Source organism: Apteryx mantelli, chromosome 3, assembly GCF_036417845.1.
Source record: "Apteryx mantelli isolate bAptMan1 chromosome 3, bAptMan1.hap1, whole genome shotgun sequence".
Taxonomy (NCBI): Eukaryota; Metazoa; Chordata; class Aves; order Apterygiformes; family Apterygidae; genus Apteryx; species Apteryx mantelli.
This window is the reverse complement of record NC_089980.1, coordinates 48,298,633-48,323,879: the sequence shown is the minus strand read 5'-3', so window position 1 is coordinate 48,323,879 and position 25,247 is coordinate 48,298,633. Positions and strand designations below refer to the sequence as shown.

Below are 25,247 nucleotides of genomic sequence, written 5' to 3'. Positions count from 1 at the left end.
TCAGCTCCAGCCACAGTCAGAGAAGAGTTTAGGGCAGGATTCAGTTGCCTAAGCTCCAGGACCGGCATCCATTTGTGATGCCTTTGGAAATTCCTGGTGGTGCCCTGGCATACCCAAATGCCTGTACACACAGGCTTTTGGGCAGCTGAATCCCACCTCAACTCAGGTGTGTCCCAGGAGTCTGCAGAGAGACTCAAAGGCAGACTGCGCAGGAGATGAGGCAGGCTCACGAAAATGCTTGTATACAGATACAGAAATGGAGGTAGCCGTGTGTGCAGTCTGCATGTGAGTGCCAGTCCCAATGGCTGTGAAAGCGGCAGGGATGGTCCTTCTCTCAGCCTTCACCGGTGCTCGGCTCTCGAGGGGATGCCAAAGTGCTTTTGCTGCAATTGCTCTCCTCTCAGCAAGTGGCTGAGATGTGTGTGGTAGACCAAGAGATTGCAGCTCACTGGTGCACGAGGGTGTGCTGCTCCAGGAGGAAGTGTCCCAAGGGACAAGGCCCGAGAGGGAAGAGGGCTCCGAGGAAGCTGCTTGATAGTCCAGGATCCCCTCTGCCAAGCTCCAGAACAGTCCATGCCTTTGAGCCAGCAGTTGAGCAAAGGGGATGGACGAACAAGGAGGTGCAAAAGCCAAACAGAAGAAGGAAGTGTGCAGAAGGTGGAAGCAGGGAGAGGTCACCTGGGAGGAATGCAGGGACATTGTTGGAGCAAGCAGGACTAGGGCTGGGAAGGCCAAAGCCTCCCTGGACTTGAATTCTTTCAGCGTTGCTCAGCAACAGGACGAGAGGCAATGGGCACAAACTGAAACACAGGCAATTCCGTCTGAAGCTATGAAAAACACTTGGCTCCAGGGAACAGTTGAGGTCATCAGATGCCTGCGGAGGACATGCTGCGCTGTGGGAATGGTCCTGCCTCTCTGCCCGATAGGGGTGCTTGTGGCAAAGGTTGCTGCTGCAGCTGGCCACCCAGACCCAACTCAGCATGCCACAGTCTTGTGCGGTTTTTGGGGGCTGGAGGTGCCAGCTCCACAGCGCTTATGTTCATTTGCTGTCCCAAGGCGAAGCACCTCCTGACACTCTGCCCAGGAGCTGCCATGCGCAGAGGGTGTCCCCTTCCCCCACAGCTGTAGCCTTTGGAGAGTTTAAATGCTGCAAAATTGTGGTTTGAATTTCCTTACTTGTCATGCAGACTTTTTCACAGAGTGTAAATGGATTTTTCAGTTTATGGCCCAAGCTATTTTTGTACACTGAAAAAATTTCTCCATTATAGTCAGAAGCTTAAAATGAGCAAGTCTAAGATATTACAATAACTCATCTCATGGAATACAATTAACCGTCCGATCTGATAGTTGTTCTTAATAATGATTTTGTGAAATTCTGTGGCCTATAAGGACCAGATGCACTCAGAATTTGGAAAATGAACTTCTTTTTGGTAAATAATGAAATAACATGCTCTGCAAATATATGTGAACTAGAGATAGTACACACTTGAAATGTATCCAAAAAATTGAAGCGGATAAAATTAAAGAACTTAGCTTGTTTTTGTTTCAGTTTGTGTACATGCAACAGGCATCTCTTCCTACACCCAATGAAGTAAGTCGTTCTATAAGTTTTACTGAGGAGATTAGATGCAGATAACACTTTTTAACCACTCGTCACTGGACAACTGAATAGACTATCCAAAGATCAAAGACTGTTTTTTAAGGTGGTTTCCAGTATCTTCCTACGCTCAGTGGTCTGTCTTAATATAATATCTTGCTTCAATTTATATTCTTACCTCTTCTCATTACCCCAAAGCAACCATAAGCTATCCACTGAATTTTATGCAGCTTTTTTGTTACATATCTTTCCTTAACAGAGCTGTCCTAACTTCTAAGAAAACTTTATGTTCTGTTTTATTCCTACAGAGCACAGGTTTAATATAAAGTCATCTTGTGGTCCTTGTCTTTCCCTGCAGAAAGTATTTGGCACAGTTCTGTGACCTGTTAGGCAAGCCGGACTATGTGATTACTATCACCTAAACTCTAGCAGCTATACTGTTCTGATGTGTCCAATCCTCAATAACAATAGTCACAGTACCTTAAGCATGGCTCTGTATTTTTCTTCCATCAAAGCATGCCTTTTGCTTCACACCACCGTAGTCTTTAGATTTGATTAGAATTACTGTAGATAACTGCTGGATTTTTATGCTTCTTCAAGTGTTTTAACATAGCCAGAGCACTGAGAACAGTTCTCAGGTCACTCCTGTTTCAGCACACAAACAACTGACTACATTTTCAACAGCACAGTTCCTACAGTTCTGAGAGCTACTGTATTTTACGCAGCTTTCAAAATTTTCCATGTTGCTTGGTGACGGGCGAGTGAAGAGTTAACAGGACTGAAGTTTGTCAATTGATATGCAGAAGAACTGATAGCACAAGAGCTGATGTGCGCAAAGCTGCTGAACAGAGGAGTTAACAGGACTAAAGTCGTCTACCAACCGATATGCGCAAGGATTGATATGCGCAAGGCTGCGGAATGGCAGCATTAACAAGACTGAAGAGGTCTGCCACCTGGAATCTGCACGGACCCCCGGGGAAGGAAGAAGCAATACGGAGGTGTTGGGGTCTTGCCTCGCTAGCAGGGTCCCCCCAAGCAGACAAACAAACAGTCCTGTCATTGCGAAACTCGCAAAAAGTCAGCAAAAGCAGTGTTTGCCCAGAGCCCCAGCCGTATAAAAAGAGACTTGGGAGCTAGGAGAGTTTGAGCAGGGACGGGAACGTGACCTGACCATCCTCTCCGGCTGGACCGTGAGTATCCCCCCCCTCCCCTTTTCCTGGGACGCTGGGTTAAGGTAACTCCTCATGAGGTTGAGAGCCCTCTCACTAGGAGAGTGAACAAGAAAGCTTTCAAGCAGGGATAAACAGTCCTTCCCATTAATAACGCAGTAATCGACGGTTTCGGGTTATCCTTTCTAAATTAGTAACTGATGGTTTTGTGTTATCCTTTCTAAATTAGTAATCGCATTATTTTAATGGATGTTACTAATTCAAGAACTTGTGTGAGGAAATAAACTTTATTATTATTATTATTATATTACTGTCTCAGTCATTGCTATCGAACCTTCATAGCGTGACAGTGCGACACTTGGAAAAAAACATACAGCTATATCTAACAGATTAGTAGAGAGGGAAACGGCTATTGCAGTGCTACCCCTATTCTCTAGGTTTTGTATGGAGGATTTAGCTCTATTAGGAAGTGGTGAAACAAGTTTTCTCATAGAATATCCTGCCTCCCAGGATGGCAGTCCTTCCTTTGAATTCTTACAGATATGGATAGTTGAAATGTAGAAATGCAGTGGAATTTTATGCAGTTTCATACGTACTGCTAAAATATGGTGACGTTATCCTCACTAAAGAGGACTTTCAGGCTGAAGTAACTAGGGTAGACAGGCCTTGTACAGCCAGTTTCCTTCCTTTTTTCCATCCTGTGTCGAGGCAGACAGCATTCAGGCAACTGAACTGGCTGAAGCAGCTGTGGGCTTTGGCTTCCTGTGGTGGTGAGCTGGTGCGAATGGAAGGAGGAGCGAGGGGCTAGAAGGGAGGAAAAGGAGGGAGCTCGGCTGAAACCCAGAAACGCAAGAGGGAGTTGAGTGCCCTGCGTTTTCTCCCAGCCCTGGTGCTTGCGGGTCCGTTCCCTCAGCCTACTTAATTGCGTAACCGGTACCGAACGGTCCCGTTCCGTTTTTTTTCTGCGTTTTTCTACCGGGGAACGGGGTTCAGCCGCCCCGCCGGGCCCTGCGCCTGCCAAGCGGGGAGCGGAGCCCTCCATCCCGCTGCCGGGTGCGGGGCTGCAGCCGCTGGCCCGCCCGGCGCCGCCGACGGCCGCAGCGCAGACCGAGCCCGCGGGCGACAGCGCCCCCAGCCGTTAGCCGAGATCCCCGGCCGTAACCGTCCCAACGCGCGGACACCGCCCCGCTACCACGTCACGCCCACTGCCCAGCGGAACGGTCTGCGCATGTGCGCTTTAAGGCACCTGTCTGTTACCATAGCAACGGAAGGACCTCCCCGCGTCTTCCGGCTTCGCATGGCGCCGTCTCTTCCGGTGCGGGGAGTAATATGGTGCGTTGCCCCTATTTGGGCGGCGGGCGGGAGGCCGGGCGCGGGAGTGGGGGCGGAGGCTGGGCCGGGTGCCCCGAGCCTGGCACCGGCACGGCCGGAGCGCGGGGCGCGCGGAGCCCCCGGAGCGACCCCCCGTCCCGCGGTGACGCGTGGGCGGGGGGAGAGGCGCCCCTTTCCTTCCCCCCCCCCCCCCCGCCGGCGGCGCGTGGCGCGTGCCTGGCGCCCGCGAACCGTTACCCCGCGAGCCCGCGGAGCCGTTACCGGCGGCTCCTCGGCGTGGGGAAGGGCGGGGGCGCTTGGCGCAGGTTTCCCCTGTCACCCGTGGCTCCCCAGGGCCCCGGGGCAGGCGTACGCTGAGCGGCAGATGAGTGGCCCTGAAGGCAGGCGCCGAGCGGGCAGCGGGGACGTGGGTGGTCGGTGTCCCGCGGGGGACTTCGGTGTGTGGCAGGAGGTTCTTGGCGCTGGCTTCTTATTAGGGGAGTCGTCTTTCATGTGCCTTCTGGGATGGGGAAGAAGGAACCACTGTTGCGGTCGCAGCACTAGGCTGCATGTTTCCTTTAGCAGGTGTTGAGCCAGGCCAGTTGGCTGGTGCTGCTACTGCTTTTGGCACAAGAGCATAGATGATCTCTTTAGGCAGTTCAGCATCTTCTCTTATGTTTGAAGGCTGGTGATTTTCTTGTCAGGTATGTTCTGCACTTTCACCAGAAAATAGTAAGTGCAGAAGCTTTCAAGAGGGAACATATTTTGTTCCACCAACTAATCTGACAACGGCAAAACCATAAGGGTTCAAACTTAACTGTTTTTGAAGATAATTATTTTATTAATAGATAGCTGTAAGGGCTGTCTTATTTTCCCTCTCTGAAACTTGTCTCATTTATTGCTGAGTCGGTTGCTGCTTTTTCAATGTGATGAGAAAAGCAACGGTGGTTCTGCTGAAGGTATATCTTGAACAAATACTATGCTCCAGCCTTGTGATTAATGGTGATTAGTCAGAGTCTCAGAAATTTTTCATTCAACACCAAATCACTTAGGGAGCTGAAATTCACATCAGGACAAGCAGCTCTTACTGCCCCTGCTCTGATATGTCAGTCACGACATAGGACTAGTACTCAATTCTGGTACATATGGCTGTCTTCCTAAGGAAAAAAATTCATTCTCCTGGGAATGGGCACCATGTACGCTTGTTCAGCTGGATGTCTCAACTTTCCTCTTTTGTGCTGAGTGCGTATAAATTGACATTGGTGCCAGTAGCAGTCACTGTCACCTGTTGACACTGATGGAGCAGATGCTCATGCTTATTGTATTTACAGCTATTCTAGCACTACATGGGGCCCTTCAGTGGGTCCCAAATGAAAAAAGGGAGAGCTGCCCTCCTGCTTAACACCAAGGTGTTAAGCATTGTGTTGTGTAGCCAGAATATTAAAATTTAGGGGAGCTTTAATGTCAAAGTCCAACATCTAGTGAATTAGTACTTCTGTGTCTGTGTGGAGGGTTCTCATCTGTGGTACAGAATTCCACTGTGTAGATTTTCATAGCTTTTACACGTGGCATCCTTTATATAAACGAGGATGTGTGTGACAATGCAGTTAGGCAATGGACATAATGCTAACAATATGGGAAAGTGCTGAGTGCTAAGGTGATACAGCAAGCTTTGTAAGCAGGCAGTCCACTTGCTGTTAGAAAGCCTTTCCTAAGGGTCCTGCCATCCTGTCTGTCTTACTGAGAAGAAAGACATTATGCAATGCTTTGCCAGCGAAGACAACAATAAGTACAAATCTATTGCCTGAGAGGAAGCTAAACTTGAGATTTATAGTACTGCTTTCTTAATTCATGGCACTGAGGCAAACTGCATTTCTACAGATTTTAAGAGTGGTATGGAATACAGCTATGCTGACCCATGTTACCTGTAAATTGGGTGAATCTGTTTTGGTATCCAGCTTATCAGTATGTCTTTTCATCTTCCGATTGCAGTTACAGATGTGATAGCTTGGAATCAAACCTTATTTCATCCAGCCCTGAAATCAATGCATATGACAGACCATGAATTTCTGTTGCAAATCAGAAGGGCTTTTCAGGTGGAAAGCTCATTTCTTATTGGTTAGGGGAGAATGGAGGGCAGCCAATGAGCAGTTTAGGCACTCTAGGGAATGGGAGCAAGTGGTAGGGTTCATTCATTTTTCTGGTAGTCTGCTTCCTGTCACTCTCTTTCCTACATACATCCTCTCCCCTGGTTCTCCAGGAGAGTGCTCATCTGCATGTCACTGAAAATTGTGGGGGGGGCACCTATGGTGACGACATCTAATGTGCACATTTAGGTTAAGCCATGACCAAGACTGTTTGCACGCCTCATCATGTGACTGGCCTTGTGTCCATCACATCACCGATGCACTGTTTTTATTTTTCTGGTGAGTTCTCATCAGCTGTCTGATGCAGAAGCTGTCAGGATACATGGTCCTTCGATATGGCCATAATATATGCCTGCCCTGGTTGAGATGTTGAGTTGCTCAAAAGTAGGTTAAGTGTGCATAATTCTTTTTTTCAAACCTTTACAAACCCTTTTTTATCAATTTTCTAACTACAGTTTAGTTTAATTTTGTTTAATAAGCAAACTGGCTTTAGGTGGGAAGTGTGTTTTGATAAGGAAAAAATATTTGTATTTTCAGAACATCTACAGTAGTTTTATTTAAATAAAAGTAGAAAAGCTCTTTAAATGGAGTTTGGTGTGCTTCTCAGTAAGCTTGAAATCCAATTTATATCTAAATGCAGTTTGATGCCAAACCTAAGTAAAAAAGGCTGTTCATGTCATTGCTTGTTTTCCAATATAATAAACATATTAACATGGTTATCAAAAAGCATTGCTGAATTTAATGGGTACAGGCTAATTGTATCAGAGAATCTGAGTATTTCTTTGTGAAAATTGATTAAAAATGTAAATGAAGGTTTCCTTTTTGCTGATATAAACTATAGTTTAAGGAAAATATTTAATTATGCTTGAATTTAATTTTTTTAAGGGGACAATACACCTGTTCCGCAAATCACAGAGATCATTGGTTGGAAAGTTAACACATGAATTTAGGTTGGTTGCAGCAGATAGAAGGGTAAGTAGTGTGGGATTTTTTTGTTTGTTTGTTTGTTTTTAAGGAATAATGATAAAAAGATGTGTTAGCTGTGATAAGTTAAAATACATTACTAATTTGGGCATTTTTTGAGAAATACCTGTTTTTTAATTTTCTAGCTGTGCTTTAAAAAAAATACAATTTTTTTGCGGGTAGCTTGAAAGGGGGCTCATGCATCCTATATTAATATAGATATTGTGGTAGTACTAAATCTGCTAAAAATATGTTTGTAGGCCAGAATGGATAGAATCTGTATTACTATTAGTGCTCTGAATTGTAATGGCGCTGTTTTACTGTATTTTCAACTTTAGCTGCCTTGTTTTTTGATTGGATTTGTGGAAAAATAAATATTTCTTAACCAATATGTGGTTCTTTACTATTTGATTCTCGGTGCCTAACAGTCAATTTCAAATCAAATATGATACAATCAACAAACACGGTGGAACAGGTATAACATATTTGGCAGGTAAAGCTTTATATAAGTCTCACTTGTTTCATTTGGAGACAGGTTTGGACTTTACTCTTCTGTGTTTCTGAGACTAATGAATCTGGGACTAATACTGGATGTTACAATAGCTTGTAGATTGTATTTATCGAATAAGAAATGTGGGTGTTTTTGAAAAGCTGTCATTCTGTTTTGAATGAGTATGATGAGAAGTCGTGTATTTTATTTGCTATAACAGATTACTTGTCATTGGTGAATAGATGAATACAATTCAACAAGACTTTTTGTAGTATTGGAATGAGGGCTAAATTGCATGTTCAACTGAAACATGTGGGATTTCTGTCTTGTCGAGTTGTTTTGGATTAGACCCTGATTGCCCTGTTAAGTTTTTGCATATTTTTTTTAGTTCAGTGCTTAAGAAAATATCCATTAATTTTTCAGTAGTCATTTAAGTCCTGTTAGTGTTTTTGGAGATTTAACCTCCAGTTCCATATGTAGCACTGGAACTTACTTTTGTTAGAGCAGGGCATTGGAAATAAAGTGCCCTTCTGCTTGAAAAATTACCTTAAAATTAACTTAACGGGTTCCATGTGTGCTTTTTGTGGCATTGTATTCCTGGTAGTGTGTTTTACAGGTGACAGGTGTCTTTAATTATTGATGGTCTTTAGTTCATCCTGTGGTTTCTGTGAAGCTGAGTTCCTGTGCATTGTCCTAGTCAATTAATGTTTTCCAGAATTGTACTTACAGTTGTCCTACTGTACTGAATGCAAAGTGAAGATGTGCAGATGTTTTTGGGACCTAAGATGCAGTGTGAAAAACAACCCACTTCAGTCTCTTGGCTGTGCTGTTTCTTTAGGACAAAGAAAATGCACAGTTATATATTTTTGTCTTCAAGAGTACCTGGTGTGTGCTATAATAAAATGGAAATATTATATATGGGTGATTTTTCAGAGCAAAAAGGTATTTTAAGCACAGCACAAAATCAATTTTGGGGCAATCTGTACAGTTAAAAAATGGGATATGGGCTTGTTTTGAAATGAGTTGTACATTTTGGGGGAAGGAGAAGCCAGTTCTACTTGCATGTTGAAATACTGCAGTATCTTTTTTTAAAATCAGACAGGTATATTGTTGTCTTATAACTTTTTTGCAAGAGGTAAAATGCATATTTATTTTCATTAACAGTCCTGGAAGATCCTGCTGTTTGGTGCTATAAATTTAATATGTATTGGCTTCCTGCTAATGTGGTGCAGCTCTACAAACAGCATAGGTAGGTGGCTTTCTTGCACTGAAACTATGGCTGACTACCATGTGTTTCTCAGCTCATGAAGTTCCAGCAAAGTTCTTCACATAATGAAGTTAGGTGGCTGCGCTGTCAGGTTTCAAACGTGCCTTCCTTTGAGGTACCCCACAGTCAGTTTAAGAGAATTTCTCTTGGGAAGGGTGTAGGAGTGCAAGCGTGGGTGAAAGTCCTTCAAAGCTTGCAATGTTTACCAGATCTTCTGGCTGATTTTCTCCCTGCTGTACCCACTTTATCTTTAAGACTGCACAAAGGAAGATGTAGGCAAGTCCTTCAGTCTGTTGCTGTTGTGAAATGGTAACAGTGGCATATAGAGAGCCTCATTTGCAGTTGAAGGGAGGCATTTGTAGTGTGGCAAAAGACTTCTGAAGTTCCAGCTATGCCCCTTTTTAATATTTTGTATATGTCCTACCTTTGTATAGGAGTCCCAAGATGTTTTGCATCATCTCTACTTAAGGTAGAACGCCCTATATTTTTAGTTTGTGGTACGGATTTTCTTGCAGTTTCAACACGGGAGGGAGAAGCAGAACAAGTAAAAATTCCACTCAGCCTATTTTTCACTACAATAATGCACATAGGAGAGATCTTTTGCTTTAGTGGCATGTTACAAGATCTCCTGACTTTTCTGTGTTTAAATTCTATCAGGAACTATTTATTCTTGGTAGCTTAGCACTTTATGTAGCTGGGCACTATTACATGGTTTAATAGCATTAGGATTGTCATAATCAGCCCGTTTATGAAATGAAATATTGGTGTATTTAGGACATTTATATTGGTGTATTTAGAACATTCCTACTATATACACATATAAAAGACAAGGATCTGTTTCATCAGCACAGAGAACTTATGTAGGTAGAAGAGCTGCACAAGAGGGATTTAATATGATTTTTTTAAATGCAGAAGCTGCTTGTATTCTGTTACATTAAGTTTTAATATTTGCTTTTTTACAGCTTTAACCGCTTACACATATTTGACAATCTTTGATCTTTTCAGGTGAGATTTTTTTCCATATAACCTTACAGTTAACTTATGCCTATCTTTGTGTATTTCATATTTAAAATATACATACACGTATAAACGCATGCTATTTAGAGTCATCAGTGATGAAACATTAACTGGTTTAGATACAGTTTAAATGAGTACAAATTGTATATGAGTATATTGTATATTGTGTACGAGTATAAAATAAAGATATGATGAGAAACACTATAGCCGTACTGAGAATAATTAGTAACAAATTGATTCAGTCATAGGTTTCTATATGCAGTTGCCTAACAACATAAATCAGAATCTAGCATCGAAAAGTTTTCTGATGGTTCACTCAAAACAGCATTAAGGAATGCTGCAGTCATTGGTTCCTGAGTCTCCTTAGTTTTAGCTTGAGGAAGCAAAGAGCATGTAATCCTACTTCTATTTTGAAACATTTCAAGAGCTGGATGCCACACACTCTTCCAGTGGGGTCACTAGAACGGAATCTGTGTATAAACATTGTCAGCTATTGTCTGTTCTGACCAGTTTCTGAAGAATGAAACTAATTTTCCTATCCAGTATTGAAAGATACTTTTAGTATTTTTTCTCATTTCCTAAGAAAATACTAAATATTATTTTTAAGTATGAAAATTGCTAGAGGATTTTGATAAGATTGGTAATACAGACATGGAATATATTCATGTCTCCTGTAAAATGTAGGTCAGTAGCAGTGGTTGGGAAACAAACTGGTATGTATTGGACCAAACAGAGTTTGCAGATAGCTGATCCATACTTCTTGTAAATATTATAAGTTAGCCAGCTAGCGAGGAAGGTAATGGAGTTTAATCACTAAGAAATATATGTGTTTTATGCAGTTTATCTGACTGATAGTAAAACATTTATAAATTACAGCAGTACACGTGAAGAAAGGAAAGTGAATGGTTGCTATAGTGACAAAATATGCCTAACTTGATTTGAGACTGAATTAGAATTGTGATACACTTTTAATAAATTTATCTGTTATTTCTTTTAGAATTTCTGCACTTATTAAGTTTTGTCATCTTAACTCAAAATATCTTTTTCATCTTGGGAAGAGTTTTAACATTTTACCTCATATTGTGTAGAATATTGTTTTTTTAATTTTAGGACAGGATGAAATACCCTGAATATTGATGTACTCGGTTAATACAGGATGGACTAGAAGATTATTCTAACTCACAGCAGCCTCTTTAAAGACTTCTAACTTGCTCTAAGGGTGAACAATGCTCAGTGATTCTGCTGCAAATATGGCTTTCTTGTTCTTTTATTTTTGTCATTTTCCTGGTCATCTATAACAGTCTTACTGAGAATGTGAATTTATTGTTTTGAATGCGAGCAATATTATTTCCTCTGCTTTTGCTTGTACTTAAGCAGCTGTTGGTCAAGTTGTGAGGATGTGATTGTTAGGCTGCTGTGGGGATGAGTTCTTGATCCAGTCTGATTTAACACTTTAATTAAGAAAGGGCTGCATAAAGACAGAGGTGGCACTGATTTGGGGTGGGTACCAATAAAAGAAGGGGATCAGTAGAGGATAAATAGTCACAGGAAATAAGATTCATCCTTGAAAAATTCAGGCTAATACCTCAGGGATAAAATAATTTGAATCTCAGACATTTGGTATGAGGGAGAAGCTTGGAAAGAAAACAGCAAGAGAGACCTGTGGCTGTCAGTTGATGGCCAGTTAGATTATAACTTTGTGTGGGTGAATACAGCCAAAAAAGCAAATCCATTTTGGCCATGTATGTAGACATATCACACTGTGGAAAAGAAAGATAATACTTAGCATTGTCTGTGACTTAATCAAGAATGATAAATTTAATTCATGGTATATCCCTAAAAGAGGGGTTTAATAGAAGGCTTTCTTTGCTTTTTCACTGAGGTACAAAGAAAGTGGCACAAAGGGGACAGTCCTGTTGTCTTGCTTACCATGCTCCTTCTCATTTAATGGCCTTTCTTAGGTTATAGTATTTCTAGGCTTGTTACACAGTTCATAAAGCGCATGCAAGAAGAGCGTTTGCTGGGTGTGTATTTTGTTAATTTCATAGGCTTTTGCTCTGTGCTCTTCATTAACATGTGTGATATCAGACAGTATTAAAAGGTTTTTCTCAAAGCACCTTTCCCCCTTTAGTCAGGTTTTGGGGTATCTTGTCTCGCATTCTCCAGTTGCTTTTCAAAGGAATTTATGAAGTACATACAGATGAAACACTAGCTGCTGTTTCGTATCAGAACTTCAACAGAAAAATGCATTGCATTCAGGGATATGATAACCTTAATTTAGTCTGAGTGATGCTCCATATTGAAGAAGATTGATGGTAGTCCTCATAAGTACAGCACACTGTAAGTACGGCATAAAAGTGTCTCCTAATGTAAGGAATTAGGTTGACTACCATTCCACTAAAACTCACTTGCTGCCCATTTTATGGGGATAGCAGAGACATCATCATGTAGTCTCAACTTTGTTGCTAAACATTCTTTTCTGGATTTGTCAGAACCTTCCCTATGGTAATGATGGAAGGGTTGAGTTCATGGTAAGATGTTATATTCAGACATTCAGTTCTGATGGCTGAAATGTATGTTTGTAGATTATCTAGTTTGTGAAGGCTGCAGTTTTTCATCATAACACAGTTCTCCCCTTTTATTTCAGTTTGGTAACATGTCTAATAAGCTACTGGGTGATGATGAAGAAACCCAGTCCAGTCTATTCATTTGGGTAAGCACATTCAGTATTGTTTGGTAATACAAGGTTTGATATATTGTTGAATGTCATTACCTGTATCACATAATTGCCATGACTAACAATCTGTATGTAAAAGAGTGCCTAAAAATTAAGGAGGCCCAAGTTTGATGCTGTATAGAAAAGGGGAGGAGAAGAAAGGGGAGGAAGAGAAGAAAGAATTAAGAAATGCTTGATTTAAAGCTGGAAAAAAGAATTAAGAAATGCTTAATTTGAAGCTGGAAATTGTAGTCTTTCTTCTTTCAGAACCGACTTGTTCATGATAAGTGGAGTGTCGGCTTCAAGGAAGGTGGAAATTACGACTTTTCCCTAAAACTTCTGATTTCTTCCCATTTATCTTCACTTGAAAGAATTAGAAATACTAGGTCTATCCTGCTTATTCCTGAATAGACCAAAATGCATTTGATGCATTGTTTGATGTTCAGTGTTTCTAAACGTAATTCTTAAATTTCAGGTTTGAGAGATTTGAAGTTCTAGCCGTTTTTGCTTCTACAGTTCTGGCACAGCTTGGTGCTCTTTTTATACTAAAAGAAAGGTAGGGATATGTATTGTTTTCTTTGAGTTTTGTTATGTAAGAAGATACTCCCGGTTGAGGAAAAGTGTATGCATTCTACAAATACTATTTTGAGTGAGATATTTTTTGGAAATAACTTATTTTCTTTTTAATATTGCTAAAATCTTTTGCTATTTTATATTGATTACACTACAATTAGATTTGAGATAAAAAGAATAGGAAATTGGTAAATATAATTAAACAACTATCAAGGAAAGACTCAGTGTTCTAAAAAAATCACATTTTCCAGACACTGTGCTGGGAATTTGATTTAATGTGTTTCACTATGCATGTTGACTTTTTAGGTTAATCAATAAAGAAAATACTTGTTGCAGTTCTTTGGTTTTTTCTTCATGAAGTAAAGCAGTTTCGTAGCATTGTATTAAAGATCTTTAAAAAATAAAAGGCTTTTGTTAACATCTGGAATTTAGAACTGGGGCAGCCTCCCTTCAGTTTTCTCTTCAGGGGCTCTATTTTCTCTATAAAGGGCTATGTTAACAACTGAAGAATGTTATACTAGAGACTGACCTGTTGTAAATCACTGACAATACACTGGATTGATTTTTAATAATGAGGCATTATAAAAATTAGAGGCAACTTCCAAGTTTTCTATCATTAGTTTCCTGAAACTTATCCTAGATTTTTCTTTGTTACAGCTGAAGCTTAATTTTTATTTTACTGTGGAAAAAAATGTGCATCTCTACTGTAATATCCAACATCTGCTTTAGTTGGCCTTGCTTAGTAAGAGGCTGTAACGCAGAGATTTCAAACTTAGTTTGTTGCAGTTAACGATGCTGGTGGTGGCAGTAGCAGTATTTTCTGGCATGTTCATTTACAAACATCTATTGATTGTCTAGGCAGCATTCATGATACCTAATACCTATGTGGCACAGTCTGGAAACAGTTGGAAAATCTAGATTACACCCTGCTACATTTCAGTGTTAAATTTTTTCATCATTTATAAAAACTGATATGCTTATTTAAACAATTTATTTTAGCACTTGCAAGTTTTTTGCAGCACTGTATCTCACAGTTTTTCTTTATGAATGCCAGCTAATTTTTTTTTCTTTTTTTTCTGTAGTGCAGAGCGGTTTCTGGAACAACCTGAAATACACACGTAAGAAATTATTTTGACATGCAAAATTATAGGTTTTCAATGTCTCTGTGTTTCTAATTCTTAATCTAGTGTGTATTATTTATGGCAAGTTCATTCAATGCCAAGTTGGTTTCGGTACCTTGATATTTGTTTCAAACTGTGTGCAAGCTATATGGCAAACAACATTTTTTTAAGGTACAATTGAAATGTAATCCACATATTCCCATAAATAATAATGATTTAATTATACATTGCTGGGTTTGATAACTTATTTACTGGTAATTTTGGTAATTTATTTAATCTTATTTCTTATGTTTTAATGTGGTTTCTGGAGGACATGAGGTGTTTGCTATCTGTAAGTTTCTGTCCTCCTATAATCTGACAACAGTTGGGACATCCTAAAGATAGTAAGTTATGGTTTTTTTGACAGTTGGAGCCTGGGTAGAGAAGAGAAAGCCAACTTAGTGCTCACATTGTGGGAAAGGCTCCAGTGTGAGCTCACCAGTTACTTCCATAGGAAACTAGGCTTCATTAGTTCTACTGCTGAGGGAACAATGTGTTTATATCTTCAAAGGACAAATTTTGTATACGTACATTCAGTTGAGAACTGTTTCTCAACTTAGCATTAAGAACATTATGTTCAGCCTACTGTGATAACATTAATGTACAATGTTCATCGATCTCATGTATTCCCCTAAAATGATAATATGCTGCCAGTTATTAAGTGTTACGCTATTTTATCTTAGTCTTGTTTTCAGTGTTAGTGGAAGATACCCAGTAAAGTATTTTGTTATTGTTAATAGTAACTGCAGCTTTATTTCATGTATTGTGATGCTAATGAGATGAAGACGCATCTTTCTCTTCTTCCTTAGGGGGCGGCTGCTGGTTGGTACTTTCGTGGCTCTCTTTTTCAACTTATTCACAATGCTTTCCATTAGGAATAAGCCTTTTGCTTATGTCTCTGAAGGTATGTGATAAATTAATCTATGACAAGAATTGAAAAAAAGTTTTAGTGTTACCTATTCTTATCAAGGTATAACTTGTCTGGTAACTTTCTTAACTAGCAGGTGTATACCTACTGTTATCTCCATGGGTATAACTTAAAGCAGCTTAGAATTGTCTTCCAAACTTCTTCTCTAGTTTGTTTATAGGGCTGTCTCAAAGTAGTCATTAGTCATTAATGTGATAAACTGAGTTATCATTTTAATGATAGAGTACTTTTTATTTTCTATCTTCTGTATTCAGCCAGTGAAGATCATCTTACACGTGATCAGAACTTTAAAGAAGTCTTAGAGTTTCATTATTGGTTAAAAGAAACAAGCAAATGTAATAATCCTTCTTTATAGCACTTTTACCTGGGACTTTTTCACTGTGAAGTAGATTTGTAATAATTCTCACTAACTGTTGGGGAAGCATTGAGCAGTGTGAACACTTAAGAATTGAGAAGTATTCTTTTTTTTCATGGTTTTTCATGTATTTTGCCATACATATACCTCATTTTGGTGAATATAGTTTTTTTTTAATTGTTTATAGTTAGACTACATAAAAATATATATAACACTATATAATTATATTAATAAATTAAATTCTATGTAATATATAATATAAATATAAACATCTGTTTATAATCTGCAATTATATTTGTATTTAATCAGTTCAGATATAATATGGGGCAAAAGGATTTTACTTACTAATTGCCTGGAAAAGTCAGACTTTCTGTTTTTTCAAGTGACAGTGAATCTGTTGAGATATGTTTATTCATTCACAGTGTACTGGGTTCTTACCTTAAAGCAAAACTTGAAGGGTATATTAAAGCTTTACTCAGTGGTTTTATTACCTTCTTTTGCAGCTGCCAGCACAAGTTGGCTTCAGGAGCATGTTGCAGATCTTAGTAGAAGGTAAAGCTTCACAATGTTTTTCAAAACTGCTAACTTCTAGAAGGCAGTGGGTGTTTTGTACGTAATAGCATTTTAGAACAGGTACTGAGACACAAACTGCTAGGTATTTTAACTCTTTTAAAAATAACTGCACCCATATATAATGATTTTAAGTAAAATTCTTACAGGAGTGAATCAGCACACGATGTCCCACATTGGCTGGCTCCGAACAGAGCAACAAAGAATTTCATGTTGTCTTTTCCTCCAGATTTTGCAATACATGACATGTACTTGTGTTCACTGGGAAGTGCAGAAACCCTTTTCTCTCTTCATGCTGTAGAGAGTTAAAGAACTGATATCTGTTTTCTGTCATGGGTTTTTTGGTCTCGTCTTATTCAGGTAGCTGGTTTCCCCACACTTTTCAGACTTGCATGTTTCTCCATGAATTAGCTCTGAGTTTAGCCCATTTTTGAACACCAATAAGGCAGATGAATTGAAGACTAGTAGTACACAACCCCCTTAGAATCATATATAAGTAACAGCAGTATCTGAAGTTATAAAGTATATATGTTGTATACAGCTGACACACTAGGTCTGTCACTAAAAAAAGATGTATCAAAAGATATGTATTTGAATGTGTAGAAAAAGCGTATTAACATTATTCTAGTATACCTTTGTAAATGGGAAGATAGACTTAAAAGAAGTATAAGGTGCAAGAGCCAAGTATTGTTTTCAGATATGAGAGAGAATGTGACATGGCTCTAAACTTGATTAATTTTTGCTGGCATCAGACTATTGCAAAACTTTGAGCAGAATTATAAGAGCTTTAACAGCCCTCAGATATATTGCTTGCAGGGACTGCAAGGTGTATTTGGAGTCAAATGCTAAAATAATGGGTGTAACTCTTGTGGGTTTTATAGTAATGCTGAACAGCCAGCTGACAACTGTTTGTTTTGTTTTGTTGCAGTATTTGTGGAATCATCCCAGGATTGAGTAGCATCTTTCTGCCACGAATGAACCCTTTTGTCTTGATTGATATTGCTGGAGCTCTAGCCCTTTGCATTACATATATGCTAATTGAAATTAAGTACGTATAGTTGTTGTTTAAAAAAAAATCCTTTTTATATCTAATTTATGGGAAATTGCTTTTTTTTTTTTTACTGCAAGCAGTGATCTCGTCAAAAGCTGAATTTCATATGTAAGGGATTGTAATGGTGTGAATATATTTGGCTTTTTACAAAGATGCATAGTTCTGATAAGTGTGTGATATTGTGTATGTGGATATCATTTCAAAGAATGAAAAAATTCAAAAGAAAATTCTTATGCCTTTCAAGTACTTAAATACCTGTTTTTCTTTAAAATTGCTCTTTCTCTCTAGCAATTACTTTGCTGTAGACACAGCCTCTGCTATAGCAATTGCTTTGATGACATTTGGTACCATGTATCCCATGAGTGTCTACAGCGGTAAAGTACTACTTCAGGTAAGCAATGTCACAAAACAAATATTTTGTGGCTTCAGTTTTGTTAAATATCCTTATTTTTAAAAATCCGTTATTGAACATTTGAATGGGAAGGGTTCCGAGAGTGTTTTATGATAAGGTGCTGAAGGAATTTTAAGTGTAATACAAGTATATATCATCAAGTCATAAGAATTTTATTGTGCCATGCCATTGATCTCGTGTAGGTAGACCAGACTTAGATGCTTTTCTATTTAAAACAGGGCCAGTTAATCTTTATTGTAACATGGTTTTTTTGTTTCTTTGTTTTTAAGACAACCCCACCTCATGTGATTGGCCAGTTAGATAAACTTCTTAGAGAGGTGAGTCAGTGTATAACACATGACACAGTGCATGCAGCTAACGCTAAGTAAGCATAGAGGAACCTGAAGAGTTTTCTTAAGTTCAGAAAGGTTGCTGAAGAATTCTATTTTATTTTTTATTGCATGTAGAAAATATGAAGCTTATTATCTAAGATGAACAGTGTCATTCAGATATCTGGAAAAGACTTAAAGTGTGCAGGTTGTTATTTTGCTTTTTTTTTTTTTTTTTTAATTAAAGTTGAGCTGCTGTTAAAGAGGTTTACAAAAGTGAGGGGGGGGAAGGAGTAAAGAAGGCTGTTCATTTATAGTATATCAGGTTGAGAAAATATTGCAAATTGACAGCAGAAATCCTGAGTTACTTAAAAACAAATTCCCTTTTTTGGTGGAATTGCACGTTTACAGGTAGCAAAAATACAGTAGATACATATTAGAGGCAACAGGCTTGGTCCATTCTGCATTCTGGTAGCTTTTCTTTGACTCAGGATGCTATTATTCAACTACATGAAAATGTACATGTCTAGAAAGGTATAAAACAATCTTTCTATTTATTTTTATATTGCTGGACGTTTGTGTAAAAATTAGGTTTCAACTTTGGATGGTGTCTTGGAAGTTCGAAATGAACATTTCTGGACATTAGGTTTTGGCACTTTGGTAAGTTATGTCATTGTGGTTTTAGCCTTCAAAAATAAGTGTTAGCTACTACTTTTAATTTTTGATTTAAATAAAATATTTCTTCTGCATTAAAGAAATGTAAAAACTTGGATAAAATTAATACTGAGTCCTTTCTTGTGATTTATTGAAAAACTTCCCTTCTTACCCTCCTTCATGTTTTTTAAAGCTTTGTTATTGGTTAATAATGTTCATTTCTATTGAGCTTTTGATTAAAGAATGCATTTTGGAACCTTAGAATTTCTTTTGTATTTTGGTAGTCATGAAATCCCCAAACAATAGCAAGGAAATTCTTCAAAAGGTGTATTAGCATAAATTGTTTCTGAAGGGGAAAAAAAAGAAAAAACTGTACACCTTCAGGTACCAAAGGTAAAAGAGGCTTACAGTAGGATCATATATTTTTAGCAGTTATGAAAAAAACAACTACAGTTGTATACTGGTATTCTAAAAGGTGGGGAAAAAAATGAAAGTTTTGTGATGTAGAGTGATCATATAGAACTGAGTTATTCCTGAGTTGATGCAGGTACATTGTGACAGCTAGAAGATTAAAACTGTTAGAACTTTTCTCCACTCCTGGATTCTTCCAGTGTGCTACCCTTTAAAAAAAGTTATGGGCTCTGTTGGCTTGCTGATGTGAAAATGGCCTCTATTGTACCATTTTGTCACTCAAAATACTGGATCACAGCATTGTTGGATTGATCACAGATAGACTTCTGCATGCATATTTGCCTATTGGCATCTTTCAGACTCCAGTGAAAAAGTTTCTGAGACCTGCATATGCTTAGTGCTGCATCATCTGATATAAAAATTCCCTACATGTCACAAGCTGTGAACCAAATTCTTCATTAAATATGAAACGGAAAAGCATCTGAGGGGTACAGTTTTGTTTCTTGTCTGCAACAGTAGTTCCAGGTAAAAGAGATAGTGTTATTGAGAGGTAGGCAGGAACAGCCAGCAGCTGGGTGCACTTCCAAGAGAAACTCTCAGTCTGTGTTCCATGAGTGGCAGCACCTCTGTTCTTGCTAATGGGTCCCAATTAGAGTTTATCTGACGCGTGTGTTGTTTCCTGTCTGCACCAACAGCACAACAATGATACTTTTTCCTAAATCTGGAACATGGAGCTTGTGTGTGCTTTGTTCCTCTGCTGGGGCTTTTTTTCCCCTAGTTGTTGCCCTTCCCTTTCTTGTCTTCATGTGTTGTATTTTATGCTTACTTTTGGTTTTAAGACTCTCAAACTTTTCCTGTATGGCAATCTTGATGTGTTCATGAAAGGTCAACACATTAGGAAAGGTCAAAATGTAACCTAATTATAGAACTATTTAATACATGTTTCTCAATTTAGTCAGTAGTCTCCACTGAGAAAGGTCTTTGTTTGCATAATTCTGTGCAGGATAACTTTGCTCTTCTTGAACGTGTGTGGAGTCTTTACTGAAGGGACAGTTAACAGCCAATTTATTTTTATCATTTTCTAGGCTGGATCAGTACATGTCCGAATTCGGAGAGATGCAAATGAACAGATGGTACTTGCCCATGTCACTAACAGATTATACACATTGGTCTCTACCTTGACTGTTCAGATTTTCAAAGATGATTGGATCAGACCTACCTTATCATCTGTGCCTATTGCAAACAATATGCTGAACCTTTCGGATCATCATATTATTCCAATGCCATCTTTGAAAGCTGCCGATAATTTGAACCCTGTCACATCCACTCCAGCCAAGCCTAGCAGTCCACCGCCAGAATTTTCTTTTAATACACCTGGAAAAAATGTGAACCCAGTTATCCTTTTAAACACTCAGACAAGGCCCTATGGACTGGGCTTTAATCATGGATCTGCACCTTACAGCAGTGTATTCAATCAAGGATTTGGAATACCAGGAATGGGAGCAACTCAAGGATTCAGAACTGGTTTTACAAATGTCACAGGCAGATACGGAACAAACACTTATGGTCAACCCCGACCATAATAAACACCATTATTTATTGTACTGAGGGTATTGACTTAATTCTTTTATTACCCAATTTTTATAAACATTTGGAATGTCAGAGCATTCTAAATGGCTGGGAACAAGTGCATTGTTCATATTCATGAAATGGTTAAATTGCTTTTTTTTTTTTTTTTTCTCCTTTGCATCAGCAATAGCCTGTGCAATGGCACAAGTATTTTCGAGGCTTATGATACTTTACAGGTAGTTTTTATAGTGTGCCTGTTCCCATTCAGCTCCCTGCCCCCCAGGAATGTATTGAAATACAGCACAGCTCTGTAAGAGTAGACTGGTAACTTGCAGTGGGGGGAGGGCCTGGGGAAAGAATTGCTTACTCAATGATGATTAGTTAAGAGAATAGGGAGTTGCAGAAGTACACATCCCAGTTCTTAAAAATATTTTGATTGTTGAATAAATCCATATTTTGGCAAAGTCGCAACAAGTTTTTCCTGGATTTCAAAAATCCGTCAATATTTGTATTATTGCCATTGTGAAAACAAACTGGCATTTCAGATTCTAATTAATTTTAAGAGAGCATGTTTTTATATTTTTTTTGTTGATGCTTTTATAGGAGTTCAGATGGTTCAGCAACTATTTTCTAGCTGTAACTGTTCCATATTAGGCTCTGACTTTTTTTTTAGGTTTAATTGCAAAATTACTTAGCAATATACTGGGAAATAAAATATTTCAAATGTAAGATTTTACAGGCACCTCTTGCTTATGATTAACACTATCGAAGATACAAAACAGATGGCTGTATTGTTTGTGAAGTCGGTATTTAATTTTTGACTATTGAAAGTATTCTTTGATTGATTGTGACTTTATATTTTTTCTTTTTGTATTTTTCCTGTGTTTTCAGGAAAAAAAAAACTGTTTATATGCCCCATTTATATCCACAGTACAGGTTGGTGATTGCTGACAGTTGTTAGCATCAGTGCCAGAGTGGTTAACTTTTGGGGCATGCTGGGAACAAGACTGCCTAACTTGTCTCTGCCTTTGCATTATTGTTCTATTGTGCATCTACAAGGCTTTATTTCTTCAGGGCTTTTCTAAGAGAGCTCTTCCCTCTGACTGCTTTCTTTTTCTTCATTGCTCTGATGAAAAGGCCTTTTAGAAATACGTTAATTTTTTCTCTCCTCCCCTGCAGTATGAATCTTTTAATTCCCTAACCAGTACCTCCACTGCACGTTCTTCTGCATCTTAGCTGTTCAGGAATGGGTTGCCCATTCTTGTTGTTTCACTTGCAACTCAGGGTGCTATGTATTGACTTCTGCCTTCTTAATTTGTATACAGAGTAAGTTTCTCCATCTGTCCAAAGTAGTTAGGGAGCTGCAGTATCTCAGGGACTCCGCAGATATTAATATATTGCCTGAAGATAATGGGTTTGGTAGAGAGAAAAATCTTTTTTTCTTGTAGAACTGAGTCGGAAAAAAAAAAAAGGCCTTCACATGAATTTTCAAGATCTGTGGCCTCTTCACACTGGCTGTGGAGCGCTTCATTTCTCATGAGGACATTGCTTTTCTCTTTTTTTCTTCACTACCTGTGTTACTCACTGATATATGGAAGAGGGCTTCGTTCTTGCAAACAAAGCAAGGTGGCATGCTGCATGACAGTATCTCACCGAGATTTTGTAGGCTGAGGGCAGTGTGCTGAGAACCACTGGTATACAGTATACATAAGTTACAAGGAAGGAGTCTAGTTCTGTACTTCATTTGTAGCAGAAATAATAGCGAGAGTGCTGTGTTAGAAAATGTAATGACGTGGGAAACTTGCATTAAAAATTATAGTGAACTTGCAAGTACTGGTGACGTTTATCTGAAAGCAGCATTAGCTCAGTCGTCACCTTTCTTTCATTATTCTGTCTTTGTGTAGTCAGTCTCCTATTAGATGTGCCCTTACTGCATGGAAATTCACTGAAGCACAGAACATTTGAACAGATTCTCTTTGTCTCTCGAGTGCTGAGCTAGACTGCACTCTCTACAATATCTTCAACACCTTGGAGCTGGCAGAATGTTTACAGTATACTACTCTTATGTGGCCTGAGAACTGTTCCCTTCTCCAGTTTCATAACCAAACATTTCCCTTTTTGTGATGTTTTAAATATATTGTATTATATTGATCGCATTGCCTACTTGTTTTTAGTAGAAAATTAAAGCTTCATTTTATTAAAAAATGAGGCTGATCTTTGATTTAGACTGAGAAAAGAGAACAGAATCCTGATTCTGAGTGCAATATAATCGCGAAATTTTTGGGGGGAGTGATTGTTTGCAATATATATATATAATCTGCAGATGATGGAGATTGGAACAGCTTTTTAGCTGCTTTATTGTTATGAATATATTCAGACTATTTGTTGAATCAGCATAGAGTAAAACATCTTCTTTTATATGTGGAAAATAAAATCAGTATGACCCTTAAAATGACAAGGAAAAAAGTGGTCATTTATGTGCAGGATTTTATATTTATCTTTCTATATATTGATGTTTAAATCATTCTCTCAGGTGATACTTCAGTCTCAATAAGCAGATGTGTGAAACCTTAGAACTAAGTGTTTTGCTGGGTCTGCTACCAGTCTAGACTGGGTTCTTGTGATAATTCTACCAAAAGGGTTTTTACTGCATTCTGTCTTTTCTAACTGTATTTTACTTTTAATGCTAGGTGGTCACAATCAGAATATTTATTTGAAATGTGGTGAATAAGAACTGCTGATTTCGACTGTCTTCATTCATGGTGATCCAATAGCTGCCCCAGTTAGAGGAAGAAGAGGGCTTGTCCTCACTGTCTTTTCTGTCTGCCGGAGGATTCAGTGTTGTTAGTTCCTTAGCCTATTCAAACTGTTTGCACAGGATGGTGTCCACTTGAGATACAGGTAAATGCATCAAGTTTTAGAGAATCTGATGGTTGTGTACCATTACTTAGACGAGGTTTCTTGTGACAAAGTGATAATGTTGTTCAGTGTCTAGCAAACAGTTGTCCTGAGTGGGAGCTAGAGCTCTTACTGCAATACAAATAATGATGTAATATGTTTTTGTGACAGCTTTATCTATTGAGTAATGGCTCATGAGTTCATTTTGTTCCGCATTTCCTTCCCCCAGACAGTAACCACTTACACTCTTAGGAGGACTCTGACATGTCAGTGACAGGCTCCCAGGAATGGAAGATAGATTTGTCATTGACTGAGATGTGACAAATCCTATTCAAGGGGAAGACTTGTACAGCAATCGTCCTGATTTGTGTTAACTGCTGGATTCCATGAAATCCTTCAGTTGATTTGTGTCCCCTGCTGCCACTATCCAACAGGGAAGGAGAAACTATCCAGGGATAGGATTTTCAGTATAAAGATTGCCTGTCTGAAATCTTGAGTGATTATCTGTACTCTGCATATCCAGATCCTACAGATCTACTTAGTGGGATCCAGTGTTGAAACTGAGAGTGTAAGCAATTTCAGTCCAGGTCTTTTCACTTGTCATCTTTGGGTGTCTATCAGATAACTAGACTTTCTCCTACCTGCTTTTTCTCCTTTGCAGTGAGGACCCTTCTTGCACTGTGGTCTTCGCTTAGTGGCTATTTCAGGTTTCCTCTGCTTGTTATGGCTTAGATTCTCATTCCACAGGGTACATTTTCTTTCCAGCAGTTATTTTTTAAATGGATCATTTCAATTGCTAAGATAACGACCCTCCACTTTTTCAAAAGATTACAGCTGTGTGCCTCTTCAAATAAACTCTTTCCAGGGCTCAAGTGCAGTTAAGAGAGGGCATCTTTTTGTATATTTGAAGGATACCCCTTCATGTTTTGAGAACCACTGAATATTATTATAACAACCTATATCTCACTCCTTTGAACTGAGTAGACACCACTCAGGAGAGCTGCATGCTCAGGCAGTGAAGAGTTTGTGGCAAAATTGATATGTCAGAAAATTGGTTTAAACCATGTCGTTAAATTATGGTTTCAGCTAACTTTCATAGAGATTAAAAAAAGAAGTGAGGCATTCCACAATTATAACAACCCTCTGATTCCCCCATTTCATAATGAAGCCTTTTTTAAGTAATTTTTAAATTCTTACAGAACCAGAGTATCTAATAAATTCCACTGCAGTGCACTCTGCAAATACCTAATGCATTTTTTCAGAGGATCTGCAGATTATGAAGTACCACAAAAGAGTTCACCTGCAAAAACATAATTAGCCACTATCTTGCTTACCATTTCTGTATATAGCCATTTTTTAATCTTTTTTATATCTTTGTACCTTTCTTATCTTTTTTTTGTCATCTTTTTCTCCTCATAGTGTGGCTCAGTAGAGATAAGTGCCTTATATTGGTCAGCGTAATCAGACTTCGGAAGACGATAATTTAGAATGTTATTCTCACAGGCAGCAATAGAGGAAAATATGACAGCAAATACTTCAAATAGCTTTGATTTAATTCCATAAATGTACAGCAATATTTATCTGAAAATAAACACGTCTGTCCAATTTTTAGAGGTTTTTTATTGTGTTTTACTTTGGAATTTGCATGCAAAATGTCAAAATCACATGGAAAAATCACAAA

General features: G+C 38.7%; 1 protein-coding gene across 5 annotated transcripts; it reads left to right on the top strand.

Moving 5' to 3' along the window:
• The first annotated feature begins 2,778 nt into the window (after nt 1–2,778).
• SLC30A6 (solute carrier family 30 member 6) lies at nt 2,779–25,177 on the top strand. 5 transcript variants are annotated; one of them, XM_067293303.1, is made up of 15 exons: nt 4,050–4,098; nt 6,509–6,608; nt 7,110–7,196; nt 8,842–8,926; nt 9,907–9,949; nt 12,609–12,674; nt 13,153–13,233; nt 14,333–14,368; nt 15,220–15,314; nt 16,197–16,245; nt 17,192–17,311; nt 17,603–17,705; nt 17,996–18,043; nt 18,626–18,694; nt 20,185–25,177. In XM_067293303.1, exons 2-15 carry the CDS (start codon nt 6,573–6,575, stop codon nt 20,680–20,682), a joined length of 1,416 nt encoding a protein of 471 aa, XP_067149404.1. In that variant the 5' UTR covers nt 4,050–4,098; nt 6,509–6,572; the 3' UTR covers nt 20,683–25,177. The 5 variants fall into 5 exon arrangements, with proteins under 5 accessions (XP_067149406.1, XP_013799342.2, XP_067149404.1 ...); XM_067293305.1 differs by lacking the exons at nt 4,050–4,098; nt 6,509–6,608 and adding an exon at nt 2,779–2,787; XM_013943888.2 differs by lacking the exon at nt 6,509–6,608 and having other exon boundaries at nt 4,044–4,098.
• Nucleotides 25,178–25,247: the final 70 nt, after the last annotated feature.